At 40.6% G+C, this 17,113-nt stretch overlaps 1 protein-coding gene across 1 annotated transcript in view; it reads left to right on the forward strand.

Annotated features, from left to right (window-relative positions):
- Positions 1-16,213, forward strand: part of LOC149299702 (bile acid receptor-like) — a 32,783-nt gene extending 16,570 nt beyond the window's left edge. Inside the window, exons 4-9 of the mRNA XM_089486013.1 lie at positions 3,716-3,849; positions 5,570-5,671; positions 8,242-8,338; positions 8,428-8,574; positions 14,120-14,233; positions 15,978-16,213. Of these exons, the coding sequence (XP_089342139.1) occupies positions 3,716-3,849; positions 5,570-5,671; positions 8,242-8,338; positions 8,428-8,574; positions 14,120-14,233; positions 15,978-16,213 (830 nt within the window). The remainder of the gene's footprint in view (positions 1-3,715; positions 3,850-5,569; positions 5,672-8,241; positions 8,339-8,427; positions 8,575-14,119; positions 14,234-15,977) is intronic.
- Positions 16,214-17,113: the final 900 nt, after the last annotated feature.

A 17,113-nucleotide genomic window follows, 5' to 3' on the forward strand; every position in this document is an offset into this window, starting at 1 on the left:
TTCACCTCCGGCATCCAACTCTGAACTCCTCTACCCAAAACTCCAATGGACACCTTTTTTTTACCTCATGCCATGTGCTTTGCAGTTCGCTATCTGCTGGTCACTCTATAAGAACTGCAGGTCAGTCAGTGACACAGCAGCAATCACTAAAATCCCCTGAGGGGTTACACAATTAATCCCATTTAGATGCTTATAGCTGTTCAGATGCAAAATGTTTCCTTTTGGATTGATGCAAAGAGGATGAAGAGGCGAGCAAGATTGGCGAAACTGGCACACAGTGAAGGGTTATGTAGCACTACAAGGACAGGACCCTCAGGAGTGAGAGAGAGCAATAATCGGTTCCCAGGAGTGCAAGTCTTTTAAAATGTGCCAGTTGAAAATTCCATCTAGCTGGTTAAATATGGATCAAACCAGTTTTAGAAATTTTGCTAGCATGTCCTCCTCGGACCTTTCCTACCAGTGAGACGTCCAAGGACGCCATCTTGAAAAGGTGGTCAAACTGCAAGTGGGTGGTGAAGTAGAAAATAGCTGAACTTAAAAGACCCCAGAGAGTGGGTGCAGCATCCCTAAGCAATCGCATTCAGTAGCTGGAAAGAGATGCTGATGATCAAGATGATATCCATAACAATGTCTGGAGGCTGTGGACACTGGTGTTGTCTGAATCCTATCTGCATCAGGTAATATAAACTTCTATCCACGTCCTACTCTAAAGTCTTTCTTGACTCCCAAGATATTAGTTAATCACAATATATATATATATATATATATATATATATATATATATATATATATACACCCATGGGGTCACACTAATATCCATTAGAATGTTAGATGAGAACCAGTAAGCCCACAAAGTTACCTCCTGTCTAAAACTAATTTTGAACATCAAATACTGTGATGTATACAATAAAGCCACAAGCCTGTTGTGCAAGTCAACCATGTAATGTTTTGTGCAACTATCCCTGCATAAATACTAAGCCGAGATGAATCTTTACTACAAAGCTAAAAGAGTTGTTATTCCATAGAGTTTCATAAGTTGAAGGGTCCCTCTGTGTGATGACTCTGATTTAGTGATTGTAGTGTTTATCACAGGCAGTATGATAAGGAGTCAGGGTGTTTTACTAGTGGATTAGGATAAGATAACAGAGCTAGACCACATACAGATGCCAAATTTACAGCTGTGTAAACTGTATCTGCAAACTAGAATCGTAAAACAGATAACAACACAATGTTTTTTTATAAGAAAAGTGATTTTAATTTAATGCTAGTAATAAGAAAATTAATGGATCCCCTTTAAATATCTATACCTTAGGATGTCAGTTAACAGGCCCCAAACATTTCCCTATTCATTTACACTACTGAGCTCTATCACTTTCCTTGAGGCTAGTGTATAGGTCCATTTTTAAAATGGAGTGGCCAAAAATCATTCTGCTTCTCTTTTTCTTTCTCCCTCTTCTCCTCTCTCTTGTACCCCAATTTCTCTGCACAGATCTATCTTCCCATCTTTTCTCTGTTTCGCTAGCAGAGGGTGAAAGGTTGGTCCAAAGCAAAGGGAAGCCAGTCAGAGCACAGGTGATTGTGTGTCAGGCTCCATCCAGGCTGCGGAGCTGCATGTCTTTTGTTTCCTTGTCTTGCTGTGGTCCATTTCTGGATTTCCGTATGTTCTGTCCTGAACCGCCTGATTCCTGGATTCTTGTTCTGCTCTTTGCTTCAGCTCTGTTTCCTTTGTAAGGTGTGCCCCACCCATGTGTTCTGTTTGTCTCAGTCAGCAGTCTAAAGGTATGTCTTTCTTGGTTTTGTGTATAGATTCAATGTTCAGTTTATTAGTACATCTGTAGGCAGGGTTTAGCGTTAGGACCCACCGAATATTGGAGTACTTTGGCTTAGTGGTGGGCTAAGCATACTATGGCCATAAAATGTGACGGAATCTCCAATTGTTATCTTGTAGTCCTAGGTTAGTCCTGTTTGGTCCTGTGGTTTCTGTGTATTCCTGTCCTGTATCCCGGTAGAGGGGTATCCTGTCCTGAAGCCACGGTAGAGGGGTGTCCTGTTCATGTCGCATCTTGAGTATTCCTTGTCTTGTTCCCTGTTGTGCCCTGTATTATGTATATCTTGTCTGGTTATGCTTATTGCTCGGTCTCCAAGTCCCCTTGCTCTGTCTTCCTTGCTCGCTATGTTTTACCTGTACTCTGCTTAGCTTACACACTCCCAGCCTGCAGCATCCTGCACATGATTCTACTGCTATGTTTCATGCCTGCTTCAGGGTACCTGCAGGATATCTCCAAGTTCTGGTTAACATCAGTGACAGTGTGACAGGACAGATCAAAATGGATGAGACAGGCTAAAACATATGTCCTTGTAGGAATTCAAACACTTTGTGGCAAGCAGAATGCGCTATGACAGGACCTTAATTTAAGCCCCGCTCAGCGTGACAGACGTTTCCCATGGTGCCAGGGCTATTATATACTGTATATTAGATATCTATTATCTCTCCCATGCATGTCTCAATGACCTGTCTAGCCAAGTGGTCAGGAAAAAAAAGTAAAATGTATTAAGGATGTATGTAATATTTCTAGCTTCTAATATCCATATATGTTATCTATTCATACATGCAGGTGATATATTTGCTACTGTGATGCAGAAGAGTAAGCTGGAACCATAGCGCTCTACTTGTGTTCCTTCAACAGATGCACTGCCAGCACTAAAAACACCAGACTATCAAACAACTTCGCCACCACAGCACAAACCACCTCTGTAATCCCTGTACATCGTTAAAAATATTGCCTACACCTCTAGGATCATGTCTTTACCACCTCATGAATGCACCGTCACCCAACTTCACTCCTTCTACTTGGGTCCCTCAATCACTCAATAATTTTTTTGGGTGTGGAAGAATTAAAATATCTTTTAAGTTTAAGTCTTAAATATTTTACATTTGATATCACATGAGGTTGTCAAGTCTTCAGTTACATGGCCTATGGATGCAGACAGTTGAGTATACAGGAATCTCTGACCTAGGGCTGACTCAAGACAGTGATTCTGACCCAGACCATAAACATGCCACAGGAGTCATTTGCTGGCCTTATTTGCGTGCATAGCCTTGATGGGCCATCAAAATGTCATTCTTGCAGACGCCTGGACCAATTTTAGAGGAAATGTTTGTCCATTAATTGAAGTTCTTTACTGGTACTGTTATGGTCACTAGTCTGCCTTAAAATCTGCATTTGCATGTTCTTGGCTGCTGCTCTTCAGATACTTATTACAGTATTTATGTTTGCCTTTGTTTGCGGTTTATTTTGGTTTTGTTCACTCTTGACATTACAAAAGGAAACAAATGTTTTAACTAGCATGCATCTTAACATGATATACAGATCTGCTGAAATTGTATACTGTAGATAAAGACAGTTGTGCTGGTACTGTTTTTTTACAATTTAATAAAAATGTAGATTAAAAAAAGGCCAGAGTTTGTTAAATTAGCCTGTTAGATTATTTCCTATGTATTTCTATGGGCTTGTTTTTAGTGACTCTGGACACACAACTTTTTCATAACAGTGCCCACTGGACTGAGGCACATAAAAGGCAATGCATGACAGAGGCATCCTAGTTAATCCTTTGCCCCATATATTCTTACATGATTTCTGTACTTTTGTTTATAGTACATGTAGTCACAATAAAACAATATATGCTTTACTTTTAAATATATTTAATGTTTTAGGTTTGTTAACTGAAATACAATGCAAGTCAAAACGCCTTCGTAAAAACATGAAGCTTCCATCAGAAAAATGTTTCATTGAAGATAATGACGGACTTGAGCTGAAGCAAGTATCCTCCACCACAAAATCAAACAAGGTGATCTTATATATTACTTATTTAGTTCCATTCATTGTTTTTCATTTTGAGCGGAATTCTTGCTTTCCGTGATTAAGGGTAGAATGAATTAGGGCACTGGGTCACGTGAGCAGAGTTTTTGTTTAACCTGGCTCTTTTATATAACTATTTTTGTTTCACTCAGAAGAAGGCATGTTACTTTTGGTGAGTCAAGCACATGATTCTAAACTTTTCATTATAACTACCATTTCCCTTGTGGCTCAGTCCAGTCCTTGCGAGTAAGTCTAGCAATATGGATTTTTTGTTGGCAGTTGCAAATGAAACTTTATTAAAAATGAATTATACCCTAAAGGAGATTTGTATAACTGAAAACCTCGGATCCCTTATTCTTATGCAGGGAGCAGAGGTATTGGACTTGCAGTCATTTGTTTTTTCACCATAATGAATATTAAAAAATTGGAGCTGATCTGAAATAAGTTACAGTGCATTGTTTGTATAGGAAATAATTGGAAATGTAAATTTTTATAGAAAAAAATATAATATTCTATTTTAAATCACTACAAATGTAGTCTTAAAATATCATTGGCTGCATTACATATATTACAGGGTGATCTGTTTGCTTTTTAATATCTTTTGTGCTATTTTTACACACAGTATGCACATACACACCTGCCACTTCTCATAAAACTAACACTGAGGACGTTAAACTAGATATGTAGCTTTTAAAAAATGACTTTTCTTTAAACACTGACTAGTTAATACTTAAGAGCGTGAGTGAAAAAAACAAGTGGCACCTGACATTTAGATATAATCAATACCAATGCCAGGTAAACATTGTAGGTATGCATTTTACAGCTGCTGTTTGTCCACAGTAACAATAAAGCTAAAGAATATATGTCAAAAAAACATTTAACCATCATGGGAAGACTATGCACACTGTTAATCAATAACAACGACAAAAATCCACAAAAAATACAATACTAAAGCATTAGGACACACCATGGCTGGTCTTTTAGAAAGCTTAGTGCCACTATCTGGAACTCCCTCACATAATCACCTCTTTCCCTGGAAATCCCTTCACATTTTCTGCCATACATTCATGACATTCAGTGAAGATAACTGTAAGCCTGGGCTTTAAACATTTATGCAAGTTGTGAGACGTGATTTCCTTTTCCTATAATCAATATATGGGTTGTTGCTATATGTTAGATAGCACCCCATGGTGCAGCATTAATGAAGGGACTGCTTGACTGGGTATGGAATATCCTCAATATACACCAGGGTACAGGTAAGTAAGGATTTGCCCCCCCCACCCCACTTTTCTTTGTTTCAGGACAAGATGAATGGCATAGGAATTAGCTCTTTGATGTATGGCTGATTCACATGAGCAAGTAGCCAATCGCAGTGATAAGCAGTGTATCCGCAGTGCAGTGGATGTTACACCAGTGGTAGTACTTTCAGGGGCCCCAGCCATTCATTAAAATCACATCAGTTACCAAGTTTATGCTAACATGTTCTATAAGTTGCTTCATATATTTTGTTACAGTTTGCCTCAAAATAAATTGACACAGTGTTCAATAACACTGAACCTTTTATCTCCATGCCAGATAGACAATGCACCTGTCATGAGACACTGCTAATTTTGCAGGTTCACCAACTGAAATACAGCAGATATAACTAAGGGGCCACAATATGTCAGATCAGCATGATGTAGTGAACATGGAGATTTTTGTTTTTACAGGGAAACACAGAACTTACATCAGAGCAGATGGAACTTTTACAGTTTGTGATGGACGCATATAATAAAAATCGCCTGCCTCAGGAGCTGGCTACTAAACTAATAGTGAGTACTGTTGAATTTAAGTAATTTTTTTGGGGTTCTTGTGAAATGATATGGCTCTTAGCAGACGTAACAACGATCAGCAAGAGTGCTGTTACACCAACAGCATTTACTGTAGAAGGTTGGGCGCTCGTTTTCTGCATTATCAAAGCTGACACTACAGGAAACATTAGCCATAATAAGAGACTCGTTGGTGTTTCTGATGATCCTTTCAGCTGCTGATCACAAATGGAGACGACTGCGTGATCTGCACCCATTTTATATACATCAAGTAATGTTTAAATGCTTATTTTATATGTATGTATATGGTTTGAAATGAAAGCCATGATTCTCCTGAAAAAACATATGGAGACCTTAAACCAGTGAGTGAGAAATCACAGTTGAACAAAGACATAGCAAAAGTATTTAATCCCTGAAGGACAATGGATTGTGAGCCCGTACATGTATGAGCTTTGTTGTGAAGGGGTTAAAAAACAAACAAAAAAAGCAGACAAAACCCTAAAACAGACTTGGTTATAAAGAGGTTAAAAGGAAATATTTGTGACCAGTTTCTTTGAAAAACTCCCGGTATTAGCAGAAATACTTTAGGAGGTTTTGATATCACTGTAGTAGTAAGGGTGATGGGTGGCAAATAATGCCCAATCACACTTAATATCTTACAAAGAATAATGATCCTCAGCAATTTATATTTGGTACATCAGCCTGTTTACAATGCTGGGGGACATTTATAAAATCTACCAGATTATAATTTAATAAGCACTGAAAACTGACATTTCACATGCTCTGAAATCAGAGCCAAACAATCTCTTTTTTTTTAAAGAAACTAAGTTAAGGTGGTTGTTAAAACCTTTAGGAATTTGAATGATGTTATAAAATAGATAATCTGTCTCAGATCTTGGTGATAACCTTCTTATCTAGTTCCTATTCTAACTGTACGAGAGCCAGAGCGTACATCTTGACTGGTTCCTATGTTAAATTTTAATAAACGGTAAGAAATGAAAGTTTTTTTTTACCAATAAAACAGTTTGGCATAAATGGTATTGTGAAATTGTTGTTCTATGATTATTGTATCCATGTAAAGTAGCCTGATTAATATTTTATTTTAAAGTGGCCTTGTGCCATGTAAGATGTGTAAGAAAATGTGACTATAAAGATACTGATAAGATACAGATTTGTAAGCATAGATTCATATCTACCTTGGTGTGGCATATCATAAAGGTGTCATTCCAAATAATATGTGGATTGTAGCCTGTGATAAGAATGTAATCTCTAGTGATCTCCTTATAGACATTACTCCAAGGATTATGAGGTGATTTCAAGGTTTTAAACTCACTACTGTGAACTGGTTAGCCGCATAATAGTTTTACGCTATTGCTATTGGATAGTCAGCGTAATTGGATAGACCTGTCACCTAAGCAGACCTTTCTATTGAAACATAGTATATAAAGTAAAAGTAAGATAAAAAAAATATATAATTCGCTTTTATATAGGTCTAAATAGATTGGAGAGGCAAACGCAGCACATAGGTAGCCTATGCATAATAGGTTTGATTCAATGACCTGACTAAATCAAGTCAGGTAATTTTACAGAAAATACAGAACGGCCATTCTATACACAGTATAAATGTGGTAATTCAGTGCCCCAGACTAAAAACATACAAATGGCCTATATTACATGTAAACAGTAAGCAACATAAGCCGTGAAAACGGCCAAACCACTTAACCACCAATTAGGAGCTTTTTCATTTTCTGAGATCCGTATGAATTGACTAAATTGGCAAATTTTGTTAACATTGAAATTTGTATGAATTTAAATGCACAAGTCTATTTTATATTATATTGCCTAAAATACATGTTAAGTACAACTAAATATGTACAAAACAATTATATTAACAAACAAAAGTTAAATCCTTATTACAGTTTATGTTGATTTTCCAACAAATTGTCAGGAAACCGTGTTAACCCTTTGTATTTTATACAACCCTCTTTTAATTACATTTTATAGTAATACAATTTACTATCTTACTATACATTTTTTACTATACATTTACTATAAATATTATAGTAATGTCACAATGTATATACTTATATAATTGTTATTATTGTTTTTAGACTTGTAGACTGGTGAGAGTGCAATTTATGAAGAAGAGAGGTTGTGCTAGGCTTGGTACTGTGTGACACAGTGTGGTACAAGCAAGGGCATATGCTTATATGGTAGCAACAGAGCCATAATTGCCTACCTTCTTATGACATGCATACAAGCAGTTTCCTATGCCACTCAGCTGGCTCCTCCAGGTTCTGATCTCCAAATGAACGGAGGATGGAGGAATAGACATATTTTCCCTAAGGTGCTAGAAAACCTTGGGCTAGTTTGGCCCTACTTAGTTCACAGTCAATCATTATTTGATCCCTGGCTTCCTTAAAATGTTCAGAGGATATCTGTATATACATCATTATTTTTCCCAGGCAATTAATTGTTGTGCTTATCTCTTTTTGGAGAAATTAGATAAGTCAAACAGATAATGTAAGATACATGCACTAATGTTTTTATTTATTTTTTGGCTAAAGGTGCAGGATGATATTGTCACAAATGATGACAACTTTGTGTTTTTGACAAATATGGCCACAAGTCATGTACAGCTCCTTGTGGAATTTACAAAGAAGTTACCAGGTAAATTTCATATCAATCCACGAAAATAATTATATAGTTTTGCAACAGACCACACTATTCCATTTATAATATGTTGTTATATTTTTTAGGTTTCCAAACATTGGACCATGAAGACCAGATTGCTCTGCTAAAAGGTTCTGCAGTTGAAGCAATGTTCCTTCGATCAGCAGAGCTTTTTAACAGGAAGTTACTTGACACACATACAGATCGACTAGCAGAGAGAATTCGGAATAGTGGTAAGATTTCAATTTCTGTGTAGTAGAGCTCTCCAACAGGTAGCATACAAAATACTGGCTATCACCGAGTAGCTATTTAACAATACACTCCATATCCAGAGGAGAGATGGTTACAACAAACCCTTGGGAAAAAATACAATTAAAAAATAACCTTAACACAAACAATAAATTCATAAACAATTTAAATATATAATTAATCTATGCATATTTTTTTTCTCCAATATATGCTCATAGCAGCACATATTAAATGTAAGATTCAAGATATCTGATACTAGCAAATACTATCTCCAGGAAGGCTGAATTGTGCTCTGCGCTTAGGTAGATCTTGTCTGCATCATTTTGCATGTATACACGTTTATGCTTCTCATGCCTTAAAAGGTATATACACCTTACATAATATGTTGATTGATAAGAATTCAACATTATTCATTTATATTGATTCATTAAGAAATACTGATAACCATCACCAGTTTATTCACTGATCCAATGGCCCTATAAAAAAAAATATTCATGTATAACATTTATCACTTTGTATTTGACCATGTGAAAGGCCCAACATACCATTTGCCTTACTTTAACATGAAACAAAGAAGACCTTTTTTGCCAATCTGATTACATTTTTCCTTGTTGCTTGTCTTGTGCTGTTGGTCTAATGATAATAAGTGCAATCAGTAAATGATATAATATCTTTTTTGGAGCTCCAGCTGTTGTCCTCATGTGCTTGTGATAATGCTGTTTACATTGTCTGACTCTTTCATGTGTGGCTCTTTTTCATAATAAAAACATGCTTTTGTTCAGAAGCTTTCAAATTCAAATCTTTTAATATAGTTGCTAATTTATCTAATTATAGATGCAGAGATACTGTCACAGAATAAATATTAATTAGGCTTCTTTTCTATGTGCACAGTAATTGTGACATGATGATGTTTCTACAATTCCCAATATTTTTACATTTTTATATTAGTACTAGTGAAAGTTATTAGATACAAATTTTGACTATATGAAAAATAGTAATAATTAGTATTATTTTTATTGCCTCTTTACACATCATTGGTAAGACCACACATGATAATTTTGGTACAGGAAGGGGTCTAGATGTGGAATGCACTGCCAAGTGGTTTGGACATATTCAGTTAATAATTAAAAGGGACATTCCAGCCTTGATATGCACATTATTGGGTAGGATAGCTGCATGGTCGCTTCAAATTTTGATGGTGTTACTTTTGCAGAATCCTCCTTATGCATTATGCCCTTCCTCCAGCTATTTTCAGTGCTGGAGACATATTCCTGCATGTGATTTACTTATGTCCCTGTCAGCTCCGGTTTTGACGTGGCAAACGTTGTGGGCAGGGTTAATTTCAATGGGAGCTCTTTCTGCCATTGACTGGCTCCTTCAAGTACCTAATCAGGGGTAAGAGATGTCTGACTATGGAGAAGGAGGGCAGTTGCAGCAGCAGGGCTGCAGCTTGTATATGAGGTGTTTTATTTTATTTTGTTCCACACATAGCAATTTACTATACATCTTTTTTAATGGGGTTGTCAAGGACATTAAACGGTCCCTTTAAGTTGGGTGCTTTTGTGAATACAGGCATTCAAGTGATGATCTAGGCTGGATAAGTGTCTCATTGAGGTTATTTGCCTGGAAGAGTTACTTAATGGATTGTGTTTTTCTTTTTTTCAACTTTAGTAACTACAATAATAATAATATTTAAAACTTCAACAGTCTGTATGAAAATATGTAACATCAAAAAAGAGAATGCTTTTCTTTGCAATCCCGATATTTTTATTAAAATAATAAACATTGACAGAGAACAGGCTGTATAATTTTATCACACTTAATCACTGTATACGTTTGAGAATAGTCCCCTCTAGTGGGAAAATTAAATTACTATACAGGTTACGGTAATGCTAGTTTTTCCATAGTTTTCCTCGGATACAAATTGTAGAGGTAATCAATCTATAGAATATACCAAATCAAAAATATTTATACAAAATATTACAAAGTATGTTTTTAAAAAAATGCAAGAATATTGTCAGGATTCCACCCTGCTAGCCCGGACCATGTATGAGTACTTTTGCCGTTATGTCCGGCTGCTACCACTAGTGGCCACCCTCTCCCTCTCTCTGCAGTGCTCAGGATCAGATTACCAGGTCAGCTGGGTCTGATCACCGGGGTGGTACCTGTCTTTATTAACCTGCCCTGCCCTGTAGTCACGGCCTTTGCATTGAAGTGCATGGACCGCTCTGCTTTGGCCCTGTACCGTGAGCTACCTGCCTGTACCGTGAGCTACCTGCCTGTACCGTGAGCTACCTGCTAGTTCCTGAGCTACCTGCCTGTACCTGCTGTCAGCCTACCCAGTGGGCCTCCGTACCAGTCAGCCCACCCAGTGGGCCTGCGTACCCGTCAGCCCTGCCAGTGGGCTTCCTGCCGTCAGCCCACCCAGTGGGCCTGCGTACCCGTCAGCCCTGCCAGTGGGCTTCCTGCCGTCAGCCCACCCAGTGGGCCTCCGTACCAGTCAGCCCTGCCAGTGGGCTTCCTGCCGTCAGCCCACCCAGTGGGCCTCTGTACCAGTCAGCCCTGCCAGTGGGCTTCCTGCCGTCAGCCCACCCAGTGGGCCTCCGTACCAGTCAGCCCTGCCAGTGGGCTTCCTGCCGTCAGCCCATCCAGTGGGCCTCCGTACCAGTCAGCCCTGCCAGTGGGCTTCCTGCCGTCAGCCCACCCAGTGGGCCTCCGTACCAGTCAGCCCACCCAGTGGGCCTCCGTACCCGTCAGCCCTGCCAGTGGGTTTCCTGCCGTCAGCCCACCCAGTGGGCCTCCGTACCAGTCAGCCCTGCCAGTGGGCTTCCTGCCGTCAGCCCACCCAGTGGGCCTCCGTACCCGTCAGCCCTGCCAGTGGGCTTCCTGCCTAGGGACTACTGCCTTTTCTTGCTGGTGATATCCTTCATCAATACAGTACCTTTCCTCGTATTCTGTTGTGCCGTGTGTTATTTCGCCTGTCCGCACCACATCACATACCGTCATGCATCGTGGGGTGCAAACAGAACCCCTTGTATCCCCTGCTACTGGGCTCCTACCCGACCTGCTTACCAGGGTCCTGACAGAATGCAAAGGCCAATACAAGGAGTCCGCGGGGATACCGGCAGTACTGGAATTGCTGGCGGAATGTCTTCTCCAGATATGTATAACCGTACGGACTGTTTTAAAACCCGACCATGGTGATACCAAGACCAAGACAGAGACCAAAAGCAAGAAGGCTCCTAAGAAGAGCTACAAGCGTGAGCCACTCACCAAAGAGGAAAAACAAAGAAGGCAAGTAGATAACCTATGCTATTATTGTGGAGAGACTGGTCATAGGATTTCATATTGTCCATTAAAACCAGCCAAACCGTCTGCTACCCACATCGAGAAACCCCATGCCCAGGAACCTGCATATGACGCCAGCAATGTCACAAAGCAGGAGCATTCCCTGTCGCGATCACTAACAGGTAATGCAGGGGTTAACCAGTCCTCAGCACCTGAGAATCCTACGCCCTCCATCGTAATGTCAGATGACCTCCAGACCTTGTCTGACGCCCCCGAGTGGTCTGATATGGACAGTATGTCATCTCAGGCAGAGGTATCAGACACACCAATGGATATGAACCCCCCGGCTGTTTGTGCGGTCAGGAACACCACTCCTACCACTCACAGAAGTAGGAACGGGAGACTCCAAACCGCAAGACACTCCCTTGGGGCTCCTGGTTATGTCCTAGCAACCAATGGGACAATCGTGCACAGAAAGGAGCTGGAAGCTTATGAGCAACATCTGCGTGATCAAACGGCTGGTAGACGTTCCTCCATTCCTGTCTCCACCCAGTCCAGTCCCGGTATTGGTCAACACCACTCAGAGGGATACAGTGTACAGGGGGTATTCCTATCCCCTGGCGAATGCTTGCCTTGTCCGACTTCTGTCCTTACCGCGACGTTCGCATCTGTGCCACCAGTGGCTAAGGACCGGAACACCCAGGCCAGCACACCTGAGGCGCTGCCACCAGACCGTGTAGTGGCTTCCAATGGAACTGTCATAAGCCGTGAAGATCAGCATGTGTTTGAGGAAGCGCTACGTGCCAGAACTAGGTTGTCCCGCCACAGACGGTGACACTACTGCCATACACAGTCCTACGAGCACCCAGAGGTTGCTCCTTGCGGTGGGCATCTGTCAGGATTCCACCCTGCTAGCCCGGACCATGTATGAGTACTTTTGCCGTTATGTCCGGCTGCTACCACTAGTGGCCACCCTCTCCCTCTCTCTGCAGTGCTCAGGATCAGATTACCAGGTCAGCTGGGTCTGATCACCGGGGTGGTACCTGTCTTTATTAACCTGCCCTGCCCTGTAGTCACGGCCTTTGCATTGAAGTGCATGGACCGCTCTGCTTTGGCCCTGTACCGTGAGCTACCTGCTAGTTCCTGAGCTACCTGCCTGTACCTGCTGTCAGCCTACCCAGTGGGCCTCCGTACCAGTCAGCCCACCCAGTGGGCCTCCGTACCAGTCAGCCCACCCAGTGGGCCTGCGTACCCGTCAGCCCTGCCAGTGGGCTTCCTGCCGTCAGCCCACCCAGTGGGCCTCCGTACCAGTCAGCCCTGCCAGTGGGCTTCCTGCCGTCAGCCCATCCAGTGGGCCTCCGTACCAGTCAGCCCTGCCAGTGGGCTTCCTGCCGTCAGCCCACCCAGTGGGCCTCCGTACCAGTCAGCCCTGCCAGTGGGCTTCCTGCCGTCAGCCCACCCAGTGGGCTGACGTACCCGTCAGCCCTGCCAGTGGGCTTCCTGCCGTCAGCCCACCCAGTGGGCCTCCGTACCAGTCAGCCCTGCCAGTGGGCTTCCTGCCGTCAGCCCACCCAGTGAGCCTCCGTACCCGTCAGCCCTGCCAGTGGGCTTCCTGCCTAGGGACTACTGCCTTTTCTTGCTGGTGATATCCTTCATCAATACAGTACCTTTCCTCGTATTCTGTTGTGCCGTGTGTTATTTCGCCTGTCCGCACCACATCACATACCGTCATGCATCGTGGGGTGCAAACAGAACCCCTTGTATCCCCTGCTACTGGGCTCCTACCCGACCTGCTTACCAGGGTCCTGACAAATATAGACAATTAGTTGCTGATTAGTAAAATAATATCGGTGTGGTACTTTCATGTAATACATTTTAACTCTGTTTATTGGTAATTTAATGGTTTGAGGGAAATATTGGGAGGTAGGCCATACCTATAATTTTTTGCTTTTTGATTTTACTAATCATGCTAAGTTAGAATACATTTTCTCAGGATATCCTGAACTCACACAAAGGGCATTCATTTTGTGTTTTTTGCAGAAGGCTGTTGGTTTAGTTTCTTTTTAGTATTCAGCTATTTTTCTATTCAGACTTCCTAAGAGCGAGAAGTCATCAAAATAGTGCCAACAGGTCTAAGATTAGCTTACCCTTTGGTCTCCAGGAGCATCTGAATTGTTATATTGTCATTTAAAGAAGCTGAATTAGTGAAAAGTTTTCACATCATTCCCTTTTGTTTTCTAGGTATTTCGCATGACTACATTAATCCATTGTTTAATTTTTACAAAAGTGTTGGAGAGCTAAATATGGCAGAAGAAGAATACGCTCTTCTATCAGCAATAGTGATCCTAACTCCAGGTTTGTTACTGTAAAGAATCAAAATGTATTCCTCTACATAGCTGAGTGAAAAACTATTCTATCTGAAAATGAGAGTTAAACACATTCTTCCTCAGATCTTGAAGGTAGAGAGAACAGATGTTTTATTTTCAGAACTCTGATTGTGGCTGTCAGGAGGGTGGAGTGTATGCTTCTCTGAATATTTGGATTAGAATAAGTAGAGCAGAGTCTGCTAGAAGGAATTCTAGAGACTAGGTAAAAAGCAGGAAAAATCCTGGAGACATGAGTGGAATCAATACGTAAGTATTAGTCAAAGTGTAGTAGGTCGTTAAAAGAGTATTTGGCGAAAGAGCAGAGATATGGGGGGGACACTGTTAAGTGCTCAGTGGGATTGGGATTTAGTTTAATTCTGAGGATAGAGGGAGCCAGTGGAGGGGTATCGGATAAGGCTTTATAGGAAAAGACAATTAGACAGAGTTATACATAATGTATCGGAGGAATTGGAAATTTACTACAAAAAGGTCAGAATTTTAGTCCGACATGTGTGGGTCTACATTCACTTCACTCTCGTTCACCCTCTCTCACGCTCTCTAAAGGTTTCCCTGCCTTCTCTGCCGACCACTTCTGTTTCTGCCAACCACTTCCGCATCTTCTTCTGCAACTTCTTCATCTACTACTTTCTTTTCTATTCTTCAATCTTCAATCCTTAATATTCTTTCGGTTTTATCTCAGCATTCATAACACGTCAATTTCCGCCAAAATTGCTGCGCTATGGTGACGTCATCACCCTGATCCTCCAATTGGCGGAGAGGAAGTTCACTGGAAATGCCGTCATTTTGCCCTCACAGGAACTGAGGGCAATATGGCTGTGCTTGCAGTGACGTCCTCTGCCCCAACGTTGGCGCTTTCGGTGAGGTCCTCGGGGAGGACACCACCGCAGAAGTTGCTGGGTTATGACCCCTGAGATGAGGACAAAGAAAAAGATTAAGGGTTGAAAATTGAAGATAGAATAGGGAAGAAAATGGAGAAGATGAAGATACGGAAGTGGTCAGCAGAAGCGAAAGTAATTGGCAGAGAAAGTAGGACATTATTTAGAGAGCGTGAGAGTGTGAGAGATTGAGTGACAGTGAGAGAGAGAGTGAGTGAGAGTGAATGTGGGCACCGGGCAACACATTTCCTGAAATTGAATGGGCCAAAAAAACCGCAAAACATTTGTCTGAATCATTTTTGGCCCATTTGCACATTTGAAGAGTAAAAGGCATGAGACAAGGAAGCCAGTTAGTGCTGTAATAATGCAGAGGGGATATCACAAGGAAATGTATTAGTATTTAAAAAATGTGTTGTGAGAAGAACATATTTAAGTGAAGGCAGCAAGATTTGGTAAACAGCTGCCTGTGAGGGGTAACCGAGAGATTAGAGTGTATTATAGTCAAAGGCTGTTTGGTATATTCGCAAATTCTCAACTGTGATGGAGATCTAGGCATAGAAGGATAATGAGACATTAGTGGGGCAAATTAGAAACAAGAGAGGTCAGGAAAAGAAAGGTGCATTAGCAACTAAAAAGGATTTTTGTCTCCTCTGCTGGGAAGATGATCGTATCTGATATGATGGTGATATATCCTTACAAGCTGCCCATTTAACATTGATTTAAATGTATAGTCTGAATATACTTAGAGGGTGTTCTAATGCTAGGGCTTTTAATTTGTCAAGAAAAGTATAACAATGTTGATCTTGTATTTTTTTATTCTCCATGAAACCTACACAGATCGACAATACATCAAAGATAAAGAGTCTGTGGAGAAACTTCAGGAAACCTTCCTAAACATTTTGGAGAAGCTTTGTAAGCAACATCATCCCAACAATCCGCAGCACTTTGCTCGGCTACTTGGCCGGCTGACTGAATTAAGGACATTTAGTCACCACCATACTGACATGTTGATGTCATGGAGAGTCAATGAGCACAAATTTACCCCGCTCCTTTGTGAAATCTGGGATGTTTGATCATTATAGCTTGCTTTGTGTCAAAAATTGGAGCCACAATTTAGAAAGCGTTTCATTTTAGGTGTCATTTTAAACATGTACTTTTTTATTGAAATGTCTAAATTTGTATTATTAATATACCGGAAAGGAATACTTTAAGTAATTGATCACACTACATCATTATTGAAATTTACAGAGATATAGACAAATGCACACTCAAAAAAGAGGCAGTTAGGGATGTAATAAGATCCATATTCTGTTTAAGCCTTTGGCATTTAAAACTGACAGAATTATGAACCTGAGCCTGTATAATGAATAGGTAATGTCTGGACAAAGTGGTGTTAGACAGTGTTACAGCTTTCAAACCATTGCCAATAACAAAAGATATGGTGGGTAAAGGTGATGGAAAACCCTTCCACTTAAAATTAAGGGGGTAGTAGAAGCATTATTAAACACTCATCTATAGACGGCAGACAAGCCAGAAGGCTTGTTTTTTCCCCTCAGAATAAAGTGGATATAGAGGCAAAAGGTGATCATTGTTGACCTTATTTGCATGCGCCTACCCAGAATCTCTTTTCGTTGTGGCAGCACCATGATATTTCTGAGGGAAAAAACACGCCTTCTGGGTTGTCTGGTGTCTGTCGATGAGTGTTTAATAATGCTTCTACTACTGTCTAGTTTTCAAGCATTATTTCCCCTCTAATATTTAGCTTTAACACACAAATTATATATTGTTTTTCCATTAAAATGGGAAAAAATTTGAAACAATAAAATTGTCACGATTTTACCTAAAAAAAATATACATAGCCAATGCAGATGAATTTTACAATTTCTAGCTGTACTAACATAATTGCCAAAGTATTTTCTAATGATCAGTTAGCCTTTTAAACTTAAAATTGGATTAGCTAACACAACTTGCCA

The sequence above is a fragment of the Sceloporus occidentalis genome, unplaced genomic scaffold, assembly GCF_023333645.1.
Source record: "Sceloporus occidentalis isolate IW3139 unplaced genomic scaffold, rSceOcc1.0.p SCAF_28, whole genome shotgun sequence".
Taxonomy (NCBI): Eukaryota; Metazoa; Chordata; class Lepidosauria; order Squamata; family Phrynosomatidae; genus Sceloporus; species Sceloporus occidentalis.